Raw genomic sequence first — 20,723 nt, forward strand, 5'->3', positions numbered from 1 at the left:
GTATGTTTCCAAGTGTGTGACTGCTAAAAGGAAAGTGCATTTGCACTTTCAGAGCTTTTGTTATTTTAAGAATTAACCCAGTTTGAGTAAAATACTTTTAAAGATCATTTTTTCATAACAATAGTGGCAAATAGGGACATACGCTTTTAAAATTTCTTGTTAGTTATGGTTATGATTTTCCGCTTTTAATTCGATCTTTTGGTTTATTATCGTTCTATCTGTATCTGCCTGAGCCACCATGAGCTACAGAAATGCGGCGTTTAAACTCTTTGAATGTATTAATATATTAGAGCTTATGGCAAATTATTATTTTAGATTTTAAACCAATGAAAATGACCACATTTCCAACAGTATGTGACTTTCATACCAGTACAGTAATATCAATTATTATAACACAATTACCTTCTGTTAACCAGAAATTTCTGGAATATTCTTTGTATTTAGAACTAAAAATTTGGATTTTTATCTTGCTTGCTGTGCTATTATATTTTTCATGGAAACAAACCCACTATTGTGCTTTCTAAGCCCTTACTTCCCCTTCAGATCTCAAAAACAGTGTCAGGTGGTTATAAGAATTCATTCTAGTACAGCCCAATAACAGGTGAGGATCTTTATAATATTCAAACATTTCTGTGGAAAAGGAAAAGAAAAAACACTTTTAGAATAAGAGCTCTAATTCGTTGCCTATTTGCTCTTTAAAAATACTTCTTATCTAGGAGTATATTATTTTTAAAAAGAGGGTTTTTTTCTTTGGGAACTTTAAAACCTGTTAGGCATCCAGTCATACTATTAGAATAGCTGGAATAAACAGAATGGAAGGTCATTAATCTCCTTCAGCAATGAAAGAATTGTATAAAATATCATTACATGAAATATTGTTCCTTCTCAGTAATACTTTAGAACAAAAAAATTAAAAAGAAATAAAATTTTCACATATTGCAATTTGGCTTTAAAATTTTTCAAGCATTTCTATATCTTTTCATTTGTAGCCTCACTGCCACAGTGAAAACATTACAAGTCAGTTTTCAATCTATCACATACATTGTGCTCTCTATGAAAGGAAACAAAACAGTATTTTACAAAAACCAAACACAGCACAACGCATTGTAAGCAGGAAAATCTCTGTGATCACTGGATAATTTTTTTAAAGGTGCTCCTCTCAAGTTTATTTATTTGCTTTGTTAAATTTATTTCTTTGCTTTGAGTTTTTTTTAAAAATGAGATAGATTGGAGGGCATAACTATAAAGACTACAGTCCAGAAGGAAATTGTATCTGTTTAAGTTTTTTTGGGAACAAATATTGTTCTTGTGTTTCTCTCATTCGTTTCAATGAAGCTTATAGAGGAGAACTTTCTGGTGGATTTTATCCAGTATTTTTGTGATTTTTATTTAAGACGCCCTTGAAATATAATAAGTAATACATGCAAAATGTTATAGAAATGTAATGGCTGACTACATGTGCAGAATTTAAAGAATAATTGTTTATAAATTGAAGGAAGTGCTTTACCTTCATGCTTTATGCTTTGGCGTTGAATTTTATTTTCCACTGTTTACATCTTTTAACAGTGCAGTTGGTATTAAATTCTTTGAAACTTTGGTTACATCTTTTATTATACCATTTTTTGTACAGTTGGTCAAAAAAATATTGAAACGTCAGACACATTTGTAAACATCAGAGTTATTGAGGGTGATAATATTTTTGTGCCTTTTTTAAAGTTCACCTGGGATGGAAGAAGTCAAGCTATTCATTGTACAGTTTTTAAATGAAGGAGGTCCAATTTCTGTAAATAATGAACAATCAAACATGAGAGCCTGTGCAGCACTTGAAAGCCTCAAGTGATTGGAACATTTTGCTGGAACATCTGTTGGTTAATGCTTGACTCTGGGGTTATTAATCTTTTTTATAGGTAAGCAGGTGATTCACCCTAATCAAGTTGCTGTTGTCCAGGAACAGTTCTCACCGAGCCCTGAAAAAATAAAGTGGGCACAAGAACTGATTATGGCTTTCGAAGAACATCAGCACATGGGCAAGGTAAATCTTCTCGTTGTACTCACTGAAAAATAGGAATCTTGGTTCAGGTAAAAGAAATTTAGAGTGTATACAGTGATGTCTGTGTTGACATCATAAAGATTGCGTTGACATTTATAATCTAAATGTTATGTACCATGCAGAATATACATACAGTGTTATATTTACACACAATATTGTTGGGAAAAAGCGTTTTGATATGGAAGTCAAGGGCACATTCACTCCAGATGGCAGCTTGAGAAGGATGAGGATGGGGATGCTCTGTTGCAATAATAATAATTAGCCTTAGATCTAGCAAATACATGTAAATGATATGTCTAGATATTTAGCATTTGATTAGTTCAAATACTTATATAGTTGAAAGAGAGAAAATGGAAGGGGGGAAAAATTCTATGCTTCTGCATTTGTTTTGTTTGTTTGCTTATTATAGTGATTTACATCCAGTTAGCTTTGCAGAGCATCTTACACCATGTCCATCTACTTTCAATCAATCAATAAAATTGTCGACATTATTTGGCTAACCTTTTTTCTCTTCCTTCTTTGCTCAAATATCGGTTATTGTGGTTCTGATCTTGAAGACAGTTGTGAGTAAAGTTGTCCATGGCACGTGACTTGTTACAAGTCTCAGCCTCTGTTTATTCCAACATAGGGATTGAGTGATATGTATTAGAACTTATTTTTGGACCAGAGGATTTTTGGATATAAATGAGAACAAATTAGTGCTTGAATATGATTGTTCCTAATTTAGTGCATCGTTGAGTCCCATGTTTCCTGCTCTGTGGGTTTCTGCTATGTAAACATTGTGGTGGTGAAGCACAATCTGTCTTCACTTTGTGCCAGTAACACTTAAATTAGGGGTTGCCTGAAGGAAAATTTTATGCTTGCTGCAGCATTGTCAGCTAATTATCTTAAAGGTTATTTGCTATAATGTAGTTTGCCACTTTGAGGGGGGGGACTCGCAATTAAATGTGCTTCTTTTACTAAGAGCCAAAATCTAAAATGGTTCTCAAGCCAGCAGAGTTTTGATGTCCAGAAGTGCAGCAGAGAAAGTGTGATTCTTTCAGTGTAATTTGCACAGCATTTAATTGCCAGAAAAACATCTTCAACAAAGCTGAGCACACATATGCACAACACAACAACAACAAAATGTTTGTGCATATGCACCTCTTGCTGTTTCTCTGTAAAATTCATTAATACCTACTTGAGCCATGAAATTCTGCATGAATAGTTTCATGTATTTGTTACAGAAATATTAAATGTTTGCCCCATATTAACATTTTATCATGAGATTTTCATAATAGCCACTTTTCAAGACAAACCAATTCCAATATCATAATTACAATTTTTTTTCCTCTATGACTGATTACATAGCTACAGTACTGAAGACCAAAGTGAATGCTAGTTTAAGGTTTACTCTATTAATTTGCATCTCTTCTGTTTTGAACCCTATGTATAATGAACATTATAAATACTAAAATCAATTTAAAATATGCTTTCCCTCCCATTTTTCTGTACACCTATTAGTTAGTGTAGCTCTACACCCATCTGTGGGTGTACAATGCCAGTAGTGCATACAAATGGCAGCTTATATTTTCCAGTGAGTTTTGAAGAATACACTGATAGTCATTAAGGAGAAAATAATAAGGCAGAACATTTATGTTTACTCCTTTTCCATTGTTGAGTCATACACATTTTCACTTTCAAAACTTCTAAGCTATTGTTTAAACAACTGAAGTAGCAGCTACACATTTGACAAAATAAGGAACTTCCATTATTAAAGGCTTTTTTTTCCTTCTAAGTTCTTCTAAAGAATTTTAGCTACAGGTTCCCTCAAACTGTTGCTTTCTTTGATGACACAACAGATTTATTATCATTTTAGAGTAAATTGGAATAAATGATGTGCAAATAAGAGTAGGTAGTTATAATAGCTTTTCCAAAGCATGTTGTACTTGTCTGGTGTCTGTTCTACCTTCTGCCTGTGAATATGATTCATGAAAATTTAGTGGTTCTGTATGACCTGCGTTTAACTACTAGTTTTCATAAACATGACACTGGATATTCACTATAAGGTTAAATTTTATCCTCATCAAAGTGGCTGGTAGCTTTGCCATTGACTTCAGTCTGTGAGATGAAACAGGATATTGTTTGATCAATGTTTCTTGAAAATCCCTTATTAGTGTTTGTACTGTTATATTGAAAAATCTGGCACATGAAAAGTCTGTTCAGGTCTGATCGCTTAATTTTCTAAAACTACAATTGTATCGTAGTTTAATGCTTCTACTCTTCTATATTTATATATTACTTATATATCCCTTTGCATTCGTTACTGAAGAACTAACCTTCACAAACCAAATTGCCAATAAGTCCTGCTGTCTCCATCGTATTTCTTCCAATTTCTTTTATTCAATGAAAGCTTTCCATTTCAGTGAAGCTAAAATACAACTCTGGATTGAAATATTAAGCCTTCTGTAGTGTGTGTGTATGTGTGTTATTAATCAAAACTGAAAGCCTGGAAAAAATTAGTGAATTGCAAAGGATTAGAGTGACTAGTCTGCTCACAGATAAATTGCTAGTCTTGAGTGTCTGAGATCACAGTTTGTTCTTAATTGGAAGTTCTTAGAGAACAAAGTTCGATGCCCTCAGTCAACAATAGTGTACATTAACATACGGCAATCAGTTCACAATTTATCACAGTTTGGGAGATACAGAATAGCTTTCATTGAGGGGTCCTAAGCTCTATAGTTCTTTCTTCTGCATGAATGAGAGACTGTAGCTTAGTCTTAAGCAGTAACCAAAATCAGAAGAAAATTAAGTAATAAATGATCATTTCAATTGGTATTACATTAGTGCTGTTATTATAACCAGGTGGCTATTGCAAACGTACTGTAACCTTAGTATCAAAATGTTTGTACTCTGTTTTTTTCTCTGATGGGCCATCAGGGTAATAATGTCTTAAACAAATTTGGCTGGCAGAATAGCGACATTGCCACCATGATGTGTCTATGCCAATGCATTATTTATGTCTACTTCATATAGATATTTATTTAGATACTTTATTATATCTCATCTTCATACAACTGCTGTATTCCATACTGGCACAATTAATAAATATTAATTAATTAATACTTAAATATTATTTCAGTTGTTTTACATTAGCTTTTTTCTTAGTTCTCCCCTTTATTCTAATATATGTAAATGAAAAAAATATATAGACTTAAATATAAGAGTTTTAAAATATTTTGAAATGATCATAAAATCATCCCCTTGTAGGTTCTCCTGCAATGATTTGAAGTATTTTTGCATATTTTATTGGGGCTTGCTTTAAGGCTTTGTTTTATTAAAAATACAAAATTGTACCATAAATTTCTTGAATATTACTCCTGGTTATAGCTTGAGATGACCTATAATCAGGAGCAAACTTCAAGAAATTTATGGTACAATTTTGTATTTTTAATAAAACAAATCCTTAAAGCAAACCCCAATAAAATACGCAAAAACACTTCAAATCATTGCAGGGGGAAACTATTTTGTTTTCAATTTAATACTCTTTATTTCTTATTTAATATATTAACTGAATATATTGTCATACATATAAGCAGGATTGTATCCACATATCACCTGGTGAATTGTCCGCATACATCACTTGGTGAATTGGGAACATATGAGTGTTCAGAAGAACACTCAAATGAAGATTTTCATTCTTGTCATTATATTGCCCTGGAATATGCATGTACTAGCACAATATGTTACCACATTATTTACAAGTGTCTAGTAATGATTTGGAGTGGAGAGAGTAGAATCTAGGTGTCTGGACACAGGAAAAGACCCTAAAGAAGTTTAACAGTCTAAAATAAATGTTTTTAAAATGTGGTGAAAGAAAAAAATGTTTAGAAGCAAAATTTAACTAGTGTTTGACAACTATGTTCTGTTTATTTACACCAAAACAGAACTGGTATGCAAAGGGTTATTAAAGCACCTTTGAGATTAACTGAAAGAAAGAAGTTTGTAGCATCAGCTTTCCTAGTCTGAGTCTACTTCATCAGATGCATACAGAAGTTTATAATACAAACTTTGCATCTCAAAGATGCTACAATACCCTTTTGCATACTGATCCAGACTAACATGACTCTTGCTTAGAATTCAACAAGTAAAATTTTAAAAAATCTTGATCTGGTCAAATGCAGGAAATACTATGCTACATGTGGCCATGTCAGTCCACAAATGCATTTGTTCCCATAGTAATCCAAATCCCTGGTGTCTATACAACACTGTGTACAGTGGAACCTCGGGATACGAAATACCCGGGTTACGAATTTTTCGGGACCCGAAAAAAACCCATAGGAAATTATTGATCCGGGTTACGAAAGTTTTTTCGGGTCCCGAAAAAACTTTTGGTGCTTTTCGGCGCGATTTTACACCAAATCGCGGCTTTTCCCCATTAGCGGCTATGGGGATTCGGCTTGCGAAAGCCGTTCGGGTTACGAAAGCGGCCGCGGAACGAATTAATTTCGTAACCCGAGGCTCCACTGTATAATGAAAACTGATTTCACAGGAGCAGAAAATTTTAATAACAGGCACACACAAGCCTATTATCACATTAGATGCTCATCTTCTTGAGAAGTTCAGGTTTCTATCCCTCACGATTATGAAAAATTTCCTTAAAAGAATATACTGTATGCCTAATGAGTCTTAAAAAGCAGAGTAATAGGTTAATAAGACTTTGTGCTGTCTGCATTGCTGGGTTCCATTCAGCTCCTTGTTCTTCCTTAGGATAAACAGTCCAAAATATTCTATTTATATTTATTTTATTTCTAGTATGGATTGTTTTTCATGGCTCAAAATATATTTTTGTCACAGCCCATTCCTCCTTGGGTATTACTTCTGAGTACAGATTGGACAAGAATGGAACCTGATCTTGTCTAGATCCCATATTGGCTCTGCATTTTGGTTCCCCATCTGTAAGATTAAATAAGAGCTGCACTGGACAGATATGAAAAATATTTATTTACTTATAGGTTTTTTTACATCCTGCCCCTCAGCTTAAAATGCTCCAAAGGCAATCACAGTATAAAAGAGATGAACATTAAAAAATATTGTATACATCCAATAAGCAAAGAGAAAACCATATTAAACATATGGTCCACGATCCTACAGCAGACGTTGTGATGCGTAACTTTACCATAATGGAGCTATGTTGGTGATGTACACTGGTTCATAATTGCAATGCTCAGTGGGGCACCATGCAATATGTCCCATCACCCAACAAGATATGTTGGGTGTCAGGACATGTTGCACAACAGCCACACTTCTTCCTCTGCTTGCACAATAGTCCCAATGGCATATCTAAATCTTTGCTCCACTCCTCAAAATACTCCTGAGAATACAAATGTTGCTTAATGGTGCAATTCAACTTCACATGATCCTAAGTTGATTTACAATTATGCAACTTCCCAAAAGGATGCCAGCCATGATTTTAAAATATGTCACAACTATCCAGCTCTAATACATAAGGCTAAATGCTGGCCAGATATTCTAGCAGGAAATAGAACTTCTTAACCTGCTGCTAAAATCCAACCAGTACAGTTGGGGTGCCACCATTGAGAAGCTCATGTTCCAAAAAATTCAGATTTCATTTGGTGATGGTATAACTAGAAAGGGTCTCCCCATCACATCTCAAGTACAGGACAGAATGCTATAGGGTGGAAGGGGATAGAAGAAAGTTCATTGTGTCCACAGACGATGGTCAAGATAAAGATGGGACACCTTTATGCTGTCTGCGTAGTTCCATGTCAATTGGATCTGCTACAGCTGATCCTTACTGAGGGACAGGTGGGGAAAATACAATTCAGTGGAGGAAGATGGTATCAGCTTTTATGGGGGAAGAAATGATGGTGCACTCCCAAATAGAGTGCCTGTATCCCCCCCCCCTTCCAGATGAAGATCATTTGATTTTTCCTCCTCTCCACTGCCTCCTCCTTCCTTCTCTTCCCCACTTGTAAAGCATTTGACAGTGGTGAAAGGAGAACTGGATACAAATGGCAAAAGAAAAGCTTCCTTCACTATGTCCAAAAATAGACTTGCACATGTGTACGTCACTAACAGGATTCTGCCAGTGTGGTAGCAGCTGAAAATTGGATTTAGGCCTTCATTTATTAGTAAAAACCGGAAAGGGCTCCTGGTTGTGTAGAAAGGGAATTTTGGAAGGTGTTGCTTGTTACCTGGTTAGCTATCAAGCAATGTCTGCTGGAATTCCCTCTCTCACACAGTCTTTAGATGTATAGTAGTCTTTTCCACTATTTACATCACTATTTACATCACCAATCATGGTGTTCTGCTAGCAACCCTGTTCCTAGGCATATTTCATGCCCCCCTCCACACACCACTGTTACATTATAGGAGACTTTTTCTTCAGCCGCCCCTAGACTGTGGAATAACCTACCAGAAGAGATTTGACAGCTGACTATGCTGCCCAAATTGAAAACAGCATTGAAAACCAGTCTCTTCCAGCAGGTTTATCCAGATGATTTTTAAACTGTGTATTTTAAATGATGAATTTTAAATGTGGATTATTTTAGAATGTGTATGTCTTATTTGTTCTTTTAAACTGGTGCATGTTTTAATTAATGCGTATTAATTGATGTGCATTGCTAATTTGTTGTTGTTCCCACCTCAATCCTTGGGGAGAGGTGGGTAATAATAATAATAATAATAAAAATAATAATAATAATTATTATTATTATTATTATTATTATTATTATTATTATTATTACAAAAATAGCGATCCTCCCAGCATTTCATACAGGGTTGAAGACACATCAGCTACTGGAAAGGGGTTAAAGTTCATGCTATTATGTTCACAAAATTACGTGGTTAATTAAAGTTCATGATGTTAGGTTCACAAAATTATGTGGTTAATTTGTTGGCAATAATTCCTGTTGGAACAAAGAACCTGGTGTGTTTATGTTCTGTAATAACTGGAATTCAGAATAGTTGGAATTTAATCAGCCCTTTGGCCTCCTGCCTATCTTCTAAGGAGCTGTCCTGTTTTATCTTCACAATATTGCGAGGTGTCCTAGGCTGGAGCTGTAAAGACACATACTCCGACTGAATGCAGTGCATCTTCCTTCATGGATAAACACACCTATGACCACTCCTCAGGAGATAATGACTTGCCCAAGGCCATCTAGAGATTTTCACAGGTTGGCCTGATATTTTAACACAGAGCTGCCTGGCCTAAGCCTAGTGCACTGTCCTGTAAATCACACCAGCTCCCTCTGAGAAATCTTGATGTCTATGCATGTCTGTCCTTATACAGACATTGTGAATATGGGAGGGAGGGAGGGAGGGGGAAATCTTTGTAACATATATTGATTATCACATGGTATTGACAACATTAAATTAAGTAGAATCACACATTTTCAGCATGTAAACCTGTGTCTAGCGTGTATTTAAAACATCTTATTTAAATTGCTCGCTGTTTTTTGTAAGTGGCCTCACTCCAGTTCCAGCCCTACCATTAGTCAGAGTTAAGGAAGCACCACAAGCAGCAAACTTCCATTGACATGAAAGAGCTTCAAAGTCTTAGTTATATCTTATATTTTTTGTATTTTTGCTGCCAGAAAGAGGAAAGAATACTTGTAGGACATTCTGTTTCATATCCCAAAATACTTTAGCTGGTTTCAGGCCAGTTTCCATGGATGTTTGACCTAGGTAATGGAAGGATTACATTAGCTCCTCTGTGTCAGGAGATAACATTTCTTAGCATGGCTCTGCCATAATCCAACATAAATTTAGGAGTTCTTACTTACATTGAAATCAGTGGAGTTAAGCACACCTAACCATTTATCAGATTGAGATCTTAAAACCTGAAGATGTTATAGCGAGATCATCTGCATCCCATTGCAGCAGGCCCAGTAATCTCATGTGAAGTGTAAGCAAAAACAGATCTTGCTTGAATTTACCTTAGCATCTTCAAAGGTTCACAAGTTAAGCACTTTGTACTTGAAATGTAAATTAGAGACATTAAAAATAAAATGACTAGAAGTACACTCGTCCCTCCACATTCACTGGGGTTAGGGCCACAAGATCCCCGTGAATGTGGGAAAACCACAAATAACAAAAACACTATATTTTTACCCAAGAGAAAACTTCTCTAAGAATCTCTAGGTCCTCCAGTGCAACTCTTGTGGTCAACATCTGCCAGACACTGATCACAGAATTGCACTGGAGGAGCTACAGATCCCTAGTGGAGTGTTCTCTCTAGGAATCTCTAGGTCCTTCAGTACAACTTTTGGTTAAAGTTGACCAGTTGACCATAGAGTTGCACTGGAGGACTTAGAGATTCCTAGAGATAACTTATTAATAAAATCTGTGAATAATCAAATCTGCAAAAGTCAAAGCCACAAATGTGGAGGGATGAGTGTACTTCATACTTAAAACATAACTTTTAAGCAGCATTTCATTTGGGATTTCTTGTGCAAAGTGACATAGAAAGTGTATTAGATAAAATTAAGACATTTCTATCCCTCTTTTGCCAACTGGCTGGACTGATATTTTATTAGAACTCTCAGTGAAAGAGAAAATGCAAAATAACTTTTATATGTAGGGGTCAATGATTTCTATTTGATAAAACAAAGACATGTGGAAACTCAGTTTCTGCAGAAGTGGAATCTACAAACTTGTTCTTTAATGTGTAGGTTGCTTTTGAAAAAATCACTATTACTATAGCCATGTTTGTTTCTTGCAGCATAGAAAGGAGGAAAGGAAGGGAGGAGAAAAATGTGGCAGCACCTTTAAGATTAACTGGCTTTTATTTTAGGATGAGTTTTTGCAAATATAAACCAACTTTGTGGTTTCATGAGAAGAAAATCACCTTTCGGGGCCAGGAAAAGGGCTGTACATGGAGTGCAAAGGGGTCAAGAACAGTGACCCCTTTGCACTCCATGTACAGCCCTTTTCCTGGCCCCCAAATATTCAGTGACAAGATTGTTTAGCAGACTATTTTAAGATAGCATGTCTGTGTATAACAACTTGGGTGATAACTGTAAAGTAGTGAGACTTACTTTAGATTAGACAAACACTGGATTATACTATAAGTGACTAAGTTTTACCCTAACATATTGCTAGTCAAAGCCACAATTCAAATTGCTCCTTTTGGCTCAAACAAAAGCTTGGCCTGGATTTTGTGGGCTTTGTGTGAAGATGTTGGAACTAAGACCACAGCCCAAATCTTGTATCATCAATATAACTATGACAATGAGTCCTCTTCCTTGTAGTTATGTCTGATAATGCCACCTCAAAAAACCCTTTGCAGGCCAGCAGGACCCTGACCTAAGGGTTTCTGAAGTGCTGCAGGTTGGGGAACTGCAGAATGGCATCTATAGTGCTGCCTTGGCTATGGAGTTGTTGAGAATGTGCAACTGCAGTTCTGCCACAACTGCTTGTTTCAGCATGCCCCATGACTGGGAGAGTGCTGCAAAAATAATGCCCCAGAACCCCAATCTGCAGCACCTCAGAAATGCTTCAGTGAGGGTGCTGCCGTACTGTAAATGTAGGTTTTGTGGGTCACAGTTGGTCATTCACAACTGCAAACATGAATCCCCAGCGGTTAGGAAATTGACTCTTCCTCTCACATGTAGATAATAATAAATAATAATAAATTTTATTTATATACCACCTTTCCAACAGATCAAGGCAGTTTACAAAAATGCATAAACAATTATATAAGAAATACACAACTAAAAATTCATCCCCTTACCTTAACTAAATAAGTTAAATTAATCAAAATACAGTTAAATTAATTACATTAAAATATATTAAAATATACCCCCCCACCAGCCAAATGAACTGACCCTTGTCCTTGTTCCCCCCGAAATGGCTCCCCCAAGGGGCAACCCCCCTTTGGTGGTGGGCCTACCGCCACAGGCACCCAGCCTTTATCCCCTTTGCAAGGGGAACAGGTGTTCCTGGCTGGGTACCTGGGGCCTGGCCCTGGCAGGAAGTAGTCTGAGGCCAGCAGTCCACCAGGTGAGATGGAGCATGCAGGTAGCAAGCAGCAAGTCCACACATCTCTTCCCTGGTGTGGTCGGGTAACCTGTTGTTCTCTCCTCTCCCCCCACTTTGTGCTGGCTCTCCTCAGTCCCAGCAGGCAGATGAGTGTCTTTCCCTCCCAAAAAGGGCAGGGTATGTCAGAGAGGGATGGGAAAACACAAGAGTTGCAGGACTTAAGTAAAAGGAAAGAAACTATAGGGTGAAGATTGGACTGGAATATTAAAAATAAGACTTCTACTTGTAACTAACAACAGCTTACATCAAAATGCTTCACATTCATATGCATGAATAAAGCCACTGCATGTGATTTTCCTTGTATTTTGAGAGACCTTGCATTCTGTTGTCAACTAAAAAAATACATCCACCAAAAAAGTCTTCTGTTGATAACTATACTTTAGCCATACTTTAAGATCTACTCTGGATGCTATTCTGGCTCCTCTAACAAAAACAGAATTATCACATTTTCAGATAAATACTGTTTGGGAAGAGAATATGTACATTGTACTCTGGGAGGAAAAGGGAAACAGTACACATAATGGGATCCTTAATCTTGGATTCTATGAAGAATTTAGCCACATAACTTCAGATACCAAAGAGTAACATATAAAGCTGTCCTACAATGAGGTCATTAGTCCACTTAACCCAGGGCTTTCCAGAGTCACAATCAGCAGCATTTCGTACTAGCTACCTGAATATTTTAACTGGAAATGGCAGGGTTTGAACTTGCAACCCTCTGCATGTAATGAAATGCTGAACCCCTGGGCTGTAACCCTTCATGCAAATCTTTCCTTTAGGTACATTGGGTCCTTTGTGTCCTACATGTAGAATGTATAACACTTTAGCCCTGATGTTGTTTTCCTTCCTTTCTGTCTTGCTCCCATACCAGTAATCCTAACAGTATAAAAGAGGGTGGGCAAAACTGTGCAAAATACATGTATTTAACACTCAGCTCGTAGAGGCTGGCAGAGGTGCTGAGCATGATAGGATATGGATTTGGCTTGCAGTAAGAGAACCACAAAAGCCTACCTTCCAATCCTTAAATATCTGGTGCATTTTTCCTCCTGTTCAGTGCTCACAGGTATAATGGTGCTCAGCTGCCTTCTTTCTTTCTCCAAAGCAGGGTGTAACAAAAGAACTAGTGTTCTGGCCAGATGGCCTTCTCTGGGGCATACTGAGAGCACTCAAAGGAAAGCAATACAGTCTAAATATCATTTCATCTCATTTAAGTGGCAGCAATCCTGCGTTTTTCGTCTCACTGTACTTGGCATGGATTTTGTTAGAATTAAGCAACTATTCCTGCTAAGGCTTTATCGGCTGAAAATTACTATGTTTTGTTCACATTCAGTCTGCATGTCAGATGATGAGTCTGGAGCTAGAGGACACTCAGAACAGTATATAGGGGCATTTGTTCTATCACTAATTTAGTATTATTACTTAGATACCAATCCCCACCGCAATGTGCCAGCCCTCCAGTTTGATATTTTCAAGCTCTAGTTGTATCTCCTGGAATAACACCATATTTTCAGTCAGGGTTTTGAATTCTGGACACTATGTTTTTTAAAACAATAGACCTTTGTGACTAAAAGAGCCATTTCCATCCTAATTCTCTTGAATCAAAAGTAGTTGAATTTATTTCATTTGGGCTTTACCTTCAATTACTTAGGTGAAGTATTATTAGGATTAGTATGAGGATTAGGAGCCACTTCATACATGACATTTTGAGCACATGCTTTGTCCTGAAAGGCATCATGCTTACAATTATAAAATGCTAATTTAATATTGGAACATGCCACAGGGAATTCCTAACTTTCTGCAGCATGGCTTTCTCAATGCTCCAGATACAGCATGAAAATAATATGTTACATATAACATTACCGATCACGCTTTACTTATTGAAATAATGTGAGTATAATAATGTCCCTTGAACAGAAATAATGTAACAACTGATAATGTCCTTATTTTTTTTCCATGTAAGCTATTACCTCTTACCTTGTGGAGGGTTAAAGTATTTTGGGAGGCATTTTGGGATGATTTTTTTCCCAATGTTAGGCTGTTTTTTACTTTTTAATATGGATTTTCCCCTAAAAGGAACAAAAAAAGAGTAATTTGAAAGCTTATGTTATAAATTAGAGTGGTTGCAATGAGGCTCTGAATATTCCTTGCCTGAGAAAGCACTATGAAATTCATGGGGTCACCATAAATTGACAGGTGACCTGAAGGTACATACATACACACAGTAAATAGCTGAGATGTATAGTTCATCAGAAGAAAGTTGTGTAGATATGACAAAGGGTACTACAGCAAGGCAAAAGCAGATAAACCATGGAAATCATCCCAGTGGTCACCATGACCCATATTTATTTTACAACCATGATGCTTAACCTTGCTGATATGAAAATCTTTGACAACTGTAATGTCCTACCACCTAACACAGATAAATAATCATGGACCCTCGAAATGTTATTGGACTGGCTTTAGCTCATCACCTAGCCAGATAGCTAGCAAAGACAATGGCAAGGAATTCTGGAAATTGCAGTCCAATAATGTCTGAAAGACCACATACTTCCCAACCCAGGTCCTTCATAAGAATTGACCTCTGTTACCATCTTTAGGGTAGGACTAACAATTATAAAGTGTGCATATACATTTGCATCATTGGTTAGGATCAGAGTGTCAGACTGTGCAATCCATGCAGCAAGAAAAGGGAAGCTGTAGCCTCCAGATGTTGTAACATTCCAGTTGCCATCATCCCTGCTCTATTGGCTGGGGTTGATAGAAGCTAGGAATCCCAACAGCTAGCTAGGAATCCAACATCAGTTCCCTACCTCTACTATATAAATGTGTGATCATGCAATGCAGAAAGAATAAATGATAGTATAGACAGTGGCATCACTAAAAGGTGCGGGGATATGGACTGCACTAGGTGACATCCTAAGCAAGATAAGCACCGCTGCTGCTCAAACATCTGTGGGATTGCCTGTATCTCTTTAAAATGCTGAAGAGATTGTGCAAGTGGGGTGAGACTCATGGGGAGGAGAAAGAAGAGGCCCCAGGTTTTAAAATAATAATAATAATAATAATAATAATAATAATAATTCAGCATTTCAGAATTTAATTTTTTAATTTTTTAATTTTAATTTGTTCTTTAAAAACATCACATCTTACAAATTTTTCGCTTTAACCACATGAATGATGTATTTGTAAATACATTTATTCTGTGTGTATGATATTGTAATTTAAAGGTATAATTTTAATTTTGCTAATTATTTATGTCACAACAATTACCATTACATTCAATGATATATGGGAATTGCAATTTATGAGTAAATTAGTAAAGAAAATTACTAAGGATTCTGTATGGTGTGGTATGAGAAGAGGAGGTCAGTAGCAGAGGGTGACATTATGAGTTACTGCACCAGGTAACACTAACTCTACTGACTCCTCTGGTTATAAAAAGTTTCAGTGCCTACTAAAGGAGGGACTGAATTTCCTAATATTTGATAGGTATTTCCTTTTAAGTTAACTCAAGTTAAAATGCTGATTCTTGCAGATGATGCTGTGAAGAGAAACAAAAACTTTAACAACATCAAGAAGACTTCCCCAAACAAAATAAGTAGGGTACATACTGCAATGCTTCATTGGCACTTGTTTTCTGGGCACCAGAAGAAAGGAAGAACACTCCTGTTACTATCTAGTTGCAAAACTGATGGTTTTATTCCTAATTTACTACTAAAGAACAGTCACTGCTATCCTATATATTGTTGCTGTTGTTGCATGCTTTCAAGTCATTTCCAACTTATGGCAATGCTAAGAATGTGTGATTTGCCCAAGGTCACCCAATGGGTTTCTATGGCCAAGCAAAATCATAGTCCAGTCCTTGAACCACTGCAACAAAATGGCTACTTACCTGGAGGTAAATCTGTTTGAAATTAAGTGGAGCTTTTAGTATTGCATTGTAAATAAATTGAATTTAGTATGCTGGTACAAAACAAGAGCCCTTGACAATCCTACACATATCCGTGTTGGATGTTATGCCCTTCCTTGGCAGATGCTTATATGTCTACTTTTTCCCTATATGTCTATTTTGTCAGTGCTACAGATCAGTGCTCTAGAAACTCCCACACACTCAGGATTTTTTATTATTCTTTTCAAAAAGAATGTCTAAACCCACTGGCTAGGCTAACATGTACATCCTGTTCAGATTTTATAGACATTTTCTTCACTACAGTTTGCTCCCTTGATGTTTTCAACCTATTATTTTAGTCATTTGGTTCGAGGAGCGCAGTTTGCTTAAATTGGTGCTTTCTAAGATGGCTGATGCTACTGTGCATCTAGTTTTCATTGTTTGGTAAAAGGAAATTCTTGCAACATTCCTCCACCCACCAAGCTCTACCTGAGATGAAAATTTACAGTGAAATTGACATTAGGCAAATGATAATTTTGCCACAATACATAGAAAGGTGTAATATAAATTATAATGATAATAAATTTAATATTTTATCAAAATCTGTTTATAGAACTCTGTTACTCTCATCAAGTATTTAACGGAAAAGCTATTATAAGCTGGCAAGGAGGACTGATATCCAGCTAGACATAAGAACATAGGTTTCTTCACTGCATTAAATAAATAGAAGTGGTCTCAGTGTTGGTACTGTTGCAGTGTGAATCATTACATAAATACTGTGCAGTTTAAGATCCTTTTAATTTGATTTTAATTTGCAAAAGAGTTTCCTGATAGTACAAAGCATGAAATACTCTGGTCTCTGAGGTGGTTGTTACAATACGTTAGTTTTATGTAAATTCCTTCCTTTAAAAAAATGTGCAAGCTTTTGAGATTTTTTAGATCTCTTAATCAGGCATGATGTTTCAAAAAGCAAGCTATGAGGGTAAAGAAGGGGGAAATCTGATTTGATGTCGATTATGGTATCTGTATGTTGGATTCCATCACTAGATAGATTCCATTTATGTAGACATCATGACTGTAATGCATATTATTTCCATTTTTATCTGCCACATTTTTTTTATAACATCATGCCTGGTGTAGAGGTCAAGATATCTCAAAATTTTGTATTTTTTCCTACTTTCTCTTCTTGTATTTCATCATGATATGATGGGGATAATGATGGTGATACGGGAAATCTGGAGTTAGGTTTTCAACTGTAAATTTTACAATATGTTTAAAGTGACATTGGAGCTTGGAGCTTCTCCATCTAATCTCTCGCTACCATCCTTTGAATTCCCAATTCATATCTCAGAAACAAAAAACGTTCATTGTACAGAGCACACTTGAACAGAAGTGTTTCAGTCCTCCAGAGAATTATTTCATGCAGAAATATTTATTTAATTTGTCTCACGCCTTGTAACTGCATTTTCCCAGCTTTCAACCATTTGTCTCTGATATTTATATAAATCAGATGAGATAAGGGAGTTTAAAAAGTGAACAGTATGTCCTTTTAATTTCTTTAATAAATGGCTATAAATGGAAACATGCAGGTAGAAAGAGTAAGCTAATTTTCTTAACATGTCACATGAAATGACCTTTTAGATCCCAGCTATACTGTAGCTATTTTTATTTTATTTTCTAAATAGTTTGGAAGTACACGGTACACCTTGGCTGTGAGCATCAATTCCCTGAAGGCTTTTGATATACCAGCCTTGCTCATGTGTCTCAGCTCTGTGCTTCAGCAAATCCTGTTCACAACCTTTTCTAGACAACGTGCAGTTGGCATGGTTTGTTTGTTTATTCAGCTGCAATGAAATTATTTGCATCCCCATCAAGACGAGACCAAACATTGCCAATGACCCTCACTCAGTAATTAATTATGGGAGAATGTTGATTCACATTTAATCAGATTTTGATGCACTTCAACTTGTTGGACAAGCAGTGTCACTCCTGTGGTCCCACTGTCACTGTTTGCATACAGCTGTTTACAAGCCTAAACATGTACATGAGTCTCAGCTATGAAATGATGGCAAAATGTTCACCCTGTCAGAAGCCGAATGGAGAACAATCTGGTGAATCTTTTACATTCCAGTGTGACAATTTCACCAAGTGCTTAATATTAAAGAAGCCCTGAATATCCTCCTGGAACAGTTAAAAGTGAACCATTACATAATGTTGATATAAAAGGTAACCCACAAGCCTATTTTCAGATTATGGATTGGGTACAATTGCAGTGTCCAGGGAGCAGAGCCCAGTGTTTCTTTGAAACTCCTACTAATCCCAAACATGAGACAGACTATTTTTTATTATATTCTTGGCCATAGGGACAACTCTAACTGGCTTGAAACTCTACTTTGGTGGATACCAGTATTATATTATTAAATAGCACTTTGACAGTTCTTAAATGCAGGTGTTTTGTTTTTGTTTTTGTTTTTTGTCTCAAGGCAGAACAGAATTGCCGGGACACCTTCTTATAATCTCCGGTAATTGCAAGATACTGTTCCCATTAATCCATCTCAACTCACTTGCTTCCTGCGGCATACACAGGAAGAACTTTTTGACCTTGGGTGCATCCACACTGGAGAAATAACCCAGTTTGGCACCGCTTTGACTGCCCTGGCTCAAGGCTATGGAATTCTGGGAGTTGGAGTTTGTTGTGGGGCCCAGAGCAGAGTGTTTCTCTCTACATATGGGTGCGTGCGTGCGTGTGTGTGTGTGTGTGTGTGTGTGTGTGTGTGTGTGTTTCACATCCATATATCTTTTTTGTCTTGTTACATTCCCCCCCCCTTTTTTTTTTTTTTTTGTTCTGCCTCTTGGCTCTTTCTTAAATCAGTACAAGAAGACTCACTTTGATTCATGTGGGAACTAATGATCCTTGTCTCACAGGAAAGTATTAAAACCAGTCCAAGCCGGCAATTTTCCTTTCCTAAAGTCTCTTTCAAAAAGTCAATATTCTCTGTTTTGTTTTGTTTTGTTTTTTGCAGGGTGCCTTCACTTTCCGGGGCAGCATGATAGACATGCCATTACTGAAGCAGGCCCAGAACATTGTTACACTTGCCACAGCCATCAAGAAAAAATGATCTGCCAAATAAACCTTCCCCCAGGAGGGTTCCAGCCAGGAGCTGTTTCAAGAAGGATTATATAATACTTGAAGAAAGAAAAATGCATCTGTTCACCCTTCAGCAGAACTCTGCTTATGCATCTTACTGTTTCCCATATATTTTTCTCACTGATGTGGACCATAGCAGTTTTGTGTAACAAGCTTTTGTTAGGGTAAAGCTGAAAGCAAAATTGGCTCATTTGAAGGGAAAGGAGGGCCCATTAAAATCAATCAACAACATAGACAAACTGACTCAAATTAATATTTGCCACTGCAAATTTTCCTCAGGAAAGGAGCACAGCTACAAAGGAACGCTTATACTGAGGCAGACCACCTAACCCATATTGCCAACTCTGACTGGCAGATTCTCTCCAGGTAAGATACTTTCCTAGCCCTACCTGGAGCTGTCTGGTATATTTTGGTGGTTTTCCATCCATATATTAACTAGATACGACCTTGCTTAGTTTCTAAAACCAAGTAAGGTTAGGTGACATGGACATATTTTCAAATGGAGGGCTGGGTTCCTGTATCTTCTCTGGTTGTGTAGAAGAGAGATTCTTAGCTGGTGAAGTTTGTAATGCATGAGAGCAAAAACTGTCCCATTCCCCCCCATTACACAGTGATGAATGATATTGGAGCACTGTAATCATTTAAATCTGGTCTAATGGAATTAACAAGAGTGACTATCTATAGATGCTCATATGCTTACAGATGCCAGCTTTGAACCCATGGAAATTCCTTCCCCAGTTGTAGCCATGGTGCCTTTAAAAAACTATAAAGAAGGGGAAAATTCTACCTCAGTGATTCCCAAAGTAGTCAGCACACACACACACACACACACACACCAGTGGAAAGATCCAGGAGAATGGTGAGGGGAAATAGGGCATCAAGGGGCCTTCAGTCAAAGTACTAGCATGCTAGAAAGACAAGGGGAACCAGCGGCCTTTAGAACTATGGTTGGGATGAGGAGTTAGGCGCAGTGGTTCCAAACTCTGATCCTCCGGCTATTTTGGACTTCAGTTCCCAGAATCCCTGACCATTGGCTAAGTTAGCTGAGGCTGCTGGGAGTTGGAATCCAAAACGCCCCAAAGACCAGAGTTTGGAAGCCACTGAATTGTGGCGGCAGAGGAGAAGTAACACCAAAAAGGAACTTTGCCATTTGGGGCCCTGCGAAAGCTTTGTGAGTTTTGCTAGGACTTGACTGGCATGTTGGAGCTGCACGGCTGCTCCTAATTTCTTTTGTGAGACTGGCTGGGAGAAGAGATAGCAAAATAAACGATGTTTGAGCAGTGTTTGAAGAAAGCACATATCTAGGGGAGGAGTATCCGGGTTTGAGTCTTTTACCTCTCTTGGATAGAGAGTCCTTCCTCACAAGGAAGAAAAGTGGTAAGCTAGCTGTGCCCCTCTCTGCCCTGGTGAAAAGGACTAAGAGTCCTTCCTCACCAGGGAGAAGCTTCTTCCTTTGTATCCAGTCACTTTGAGAGCAGCAACTGCAAGGCCAGCGCAGGCAAGAAGCTTCTTGGTCACTGCTCAGCTAGCTGCTCGGTTGCTCCTCCCAAGGTGACTGGCTGCTTAGTAACTGCTCAGTTGGATGTTTAGAT

At 37.2% G+C, this 20,723-nt stretch overlaps 1 protein-coding gene across 1 annotated transcript in view; it reads left to right on the forward strand.

The window, feature by feature from the left end:
* The window catches only part of LOC149319179 (citramalyl-CoA lyase, mitochondrial-like), a 131,267-nt gene extending 111,542 nt beyond the window's left edge, over positions 1–19,725 (forward strand). Inside the window, exons 8-9 of the mRNA XM_089508400.1 lie at positions 1,908–2,032; positions 19,007–19,725. Of these exons, the coding sequence (XP_089364526.1) occupies positions 1,908–2,032; positions 19,007–19,102 (221 nt within the window). The 3' untranslated portion in view covers positions 19,103–19,725. The remainder of the gene's footprint in view (positions 1–1,907; positions 2,033–19,006) is intronic.
* The last annotated feature ends 998 nt before the right edge of the window (positions 19,726–20,723 follow it).

This window comes from Sceloporus occidentalis, unplaced genomic scaffold, assembly GCF_023333645.1.
Source record: "Sceloporus occidentalis isolate IW3139 unplaced genomic scaffold, rSceOcc1.0.p SCAF_2, whole genome shotgun sequence".
NCBI classification, from domain to species: Eukaryota; Metazoa; Chordata; class Lepidosauria; order Squamata; family Phrynosomatidae; genus Sceloporus; species Sceloporus occidentalis.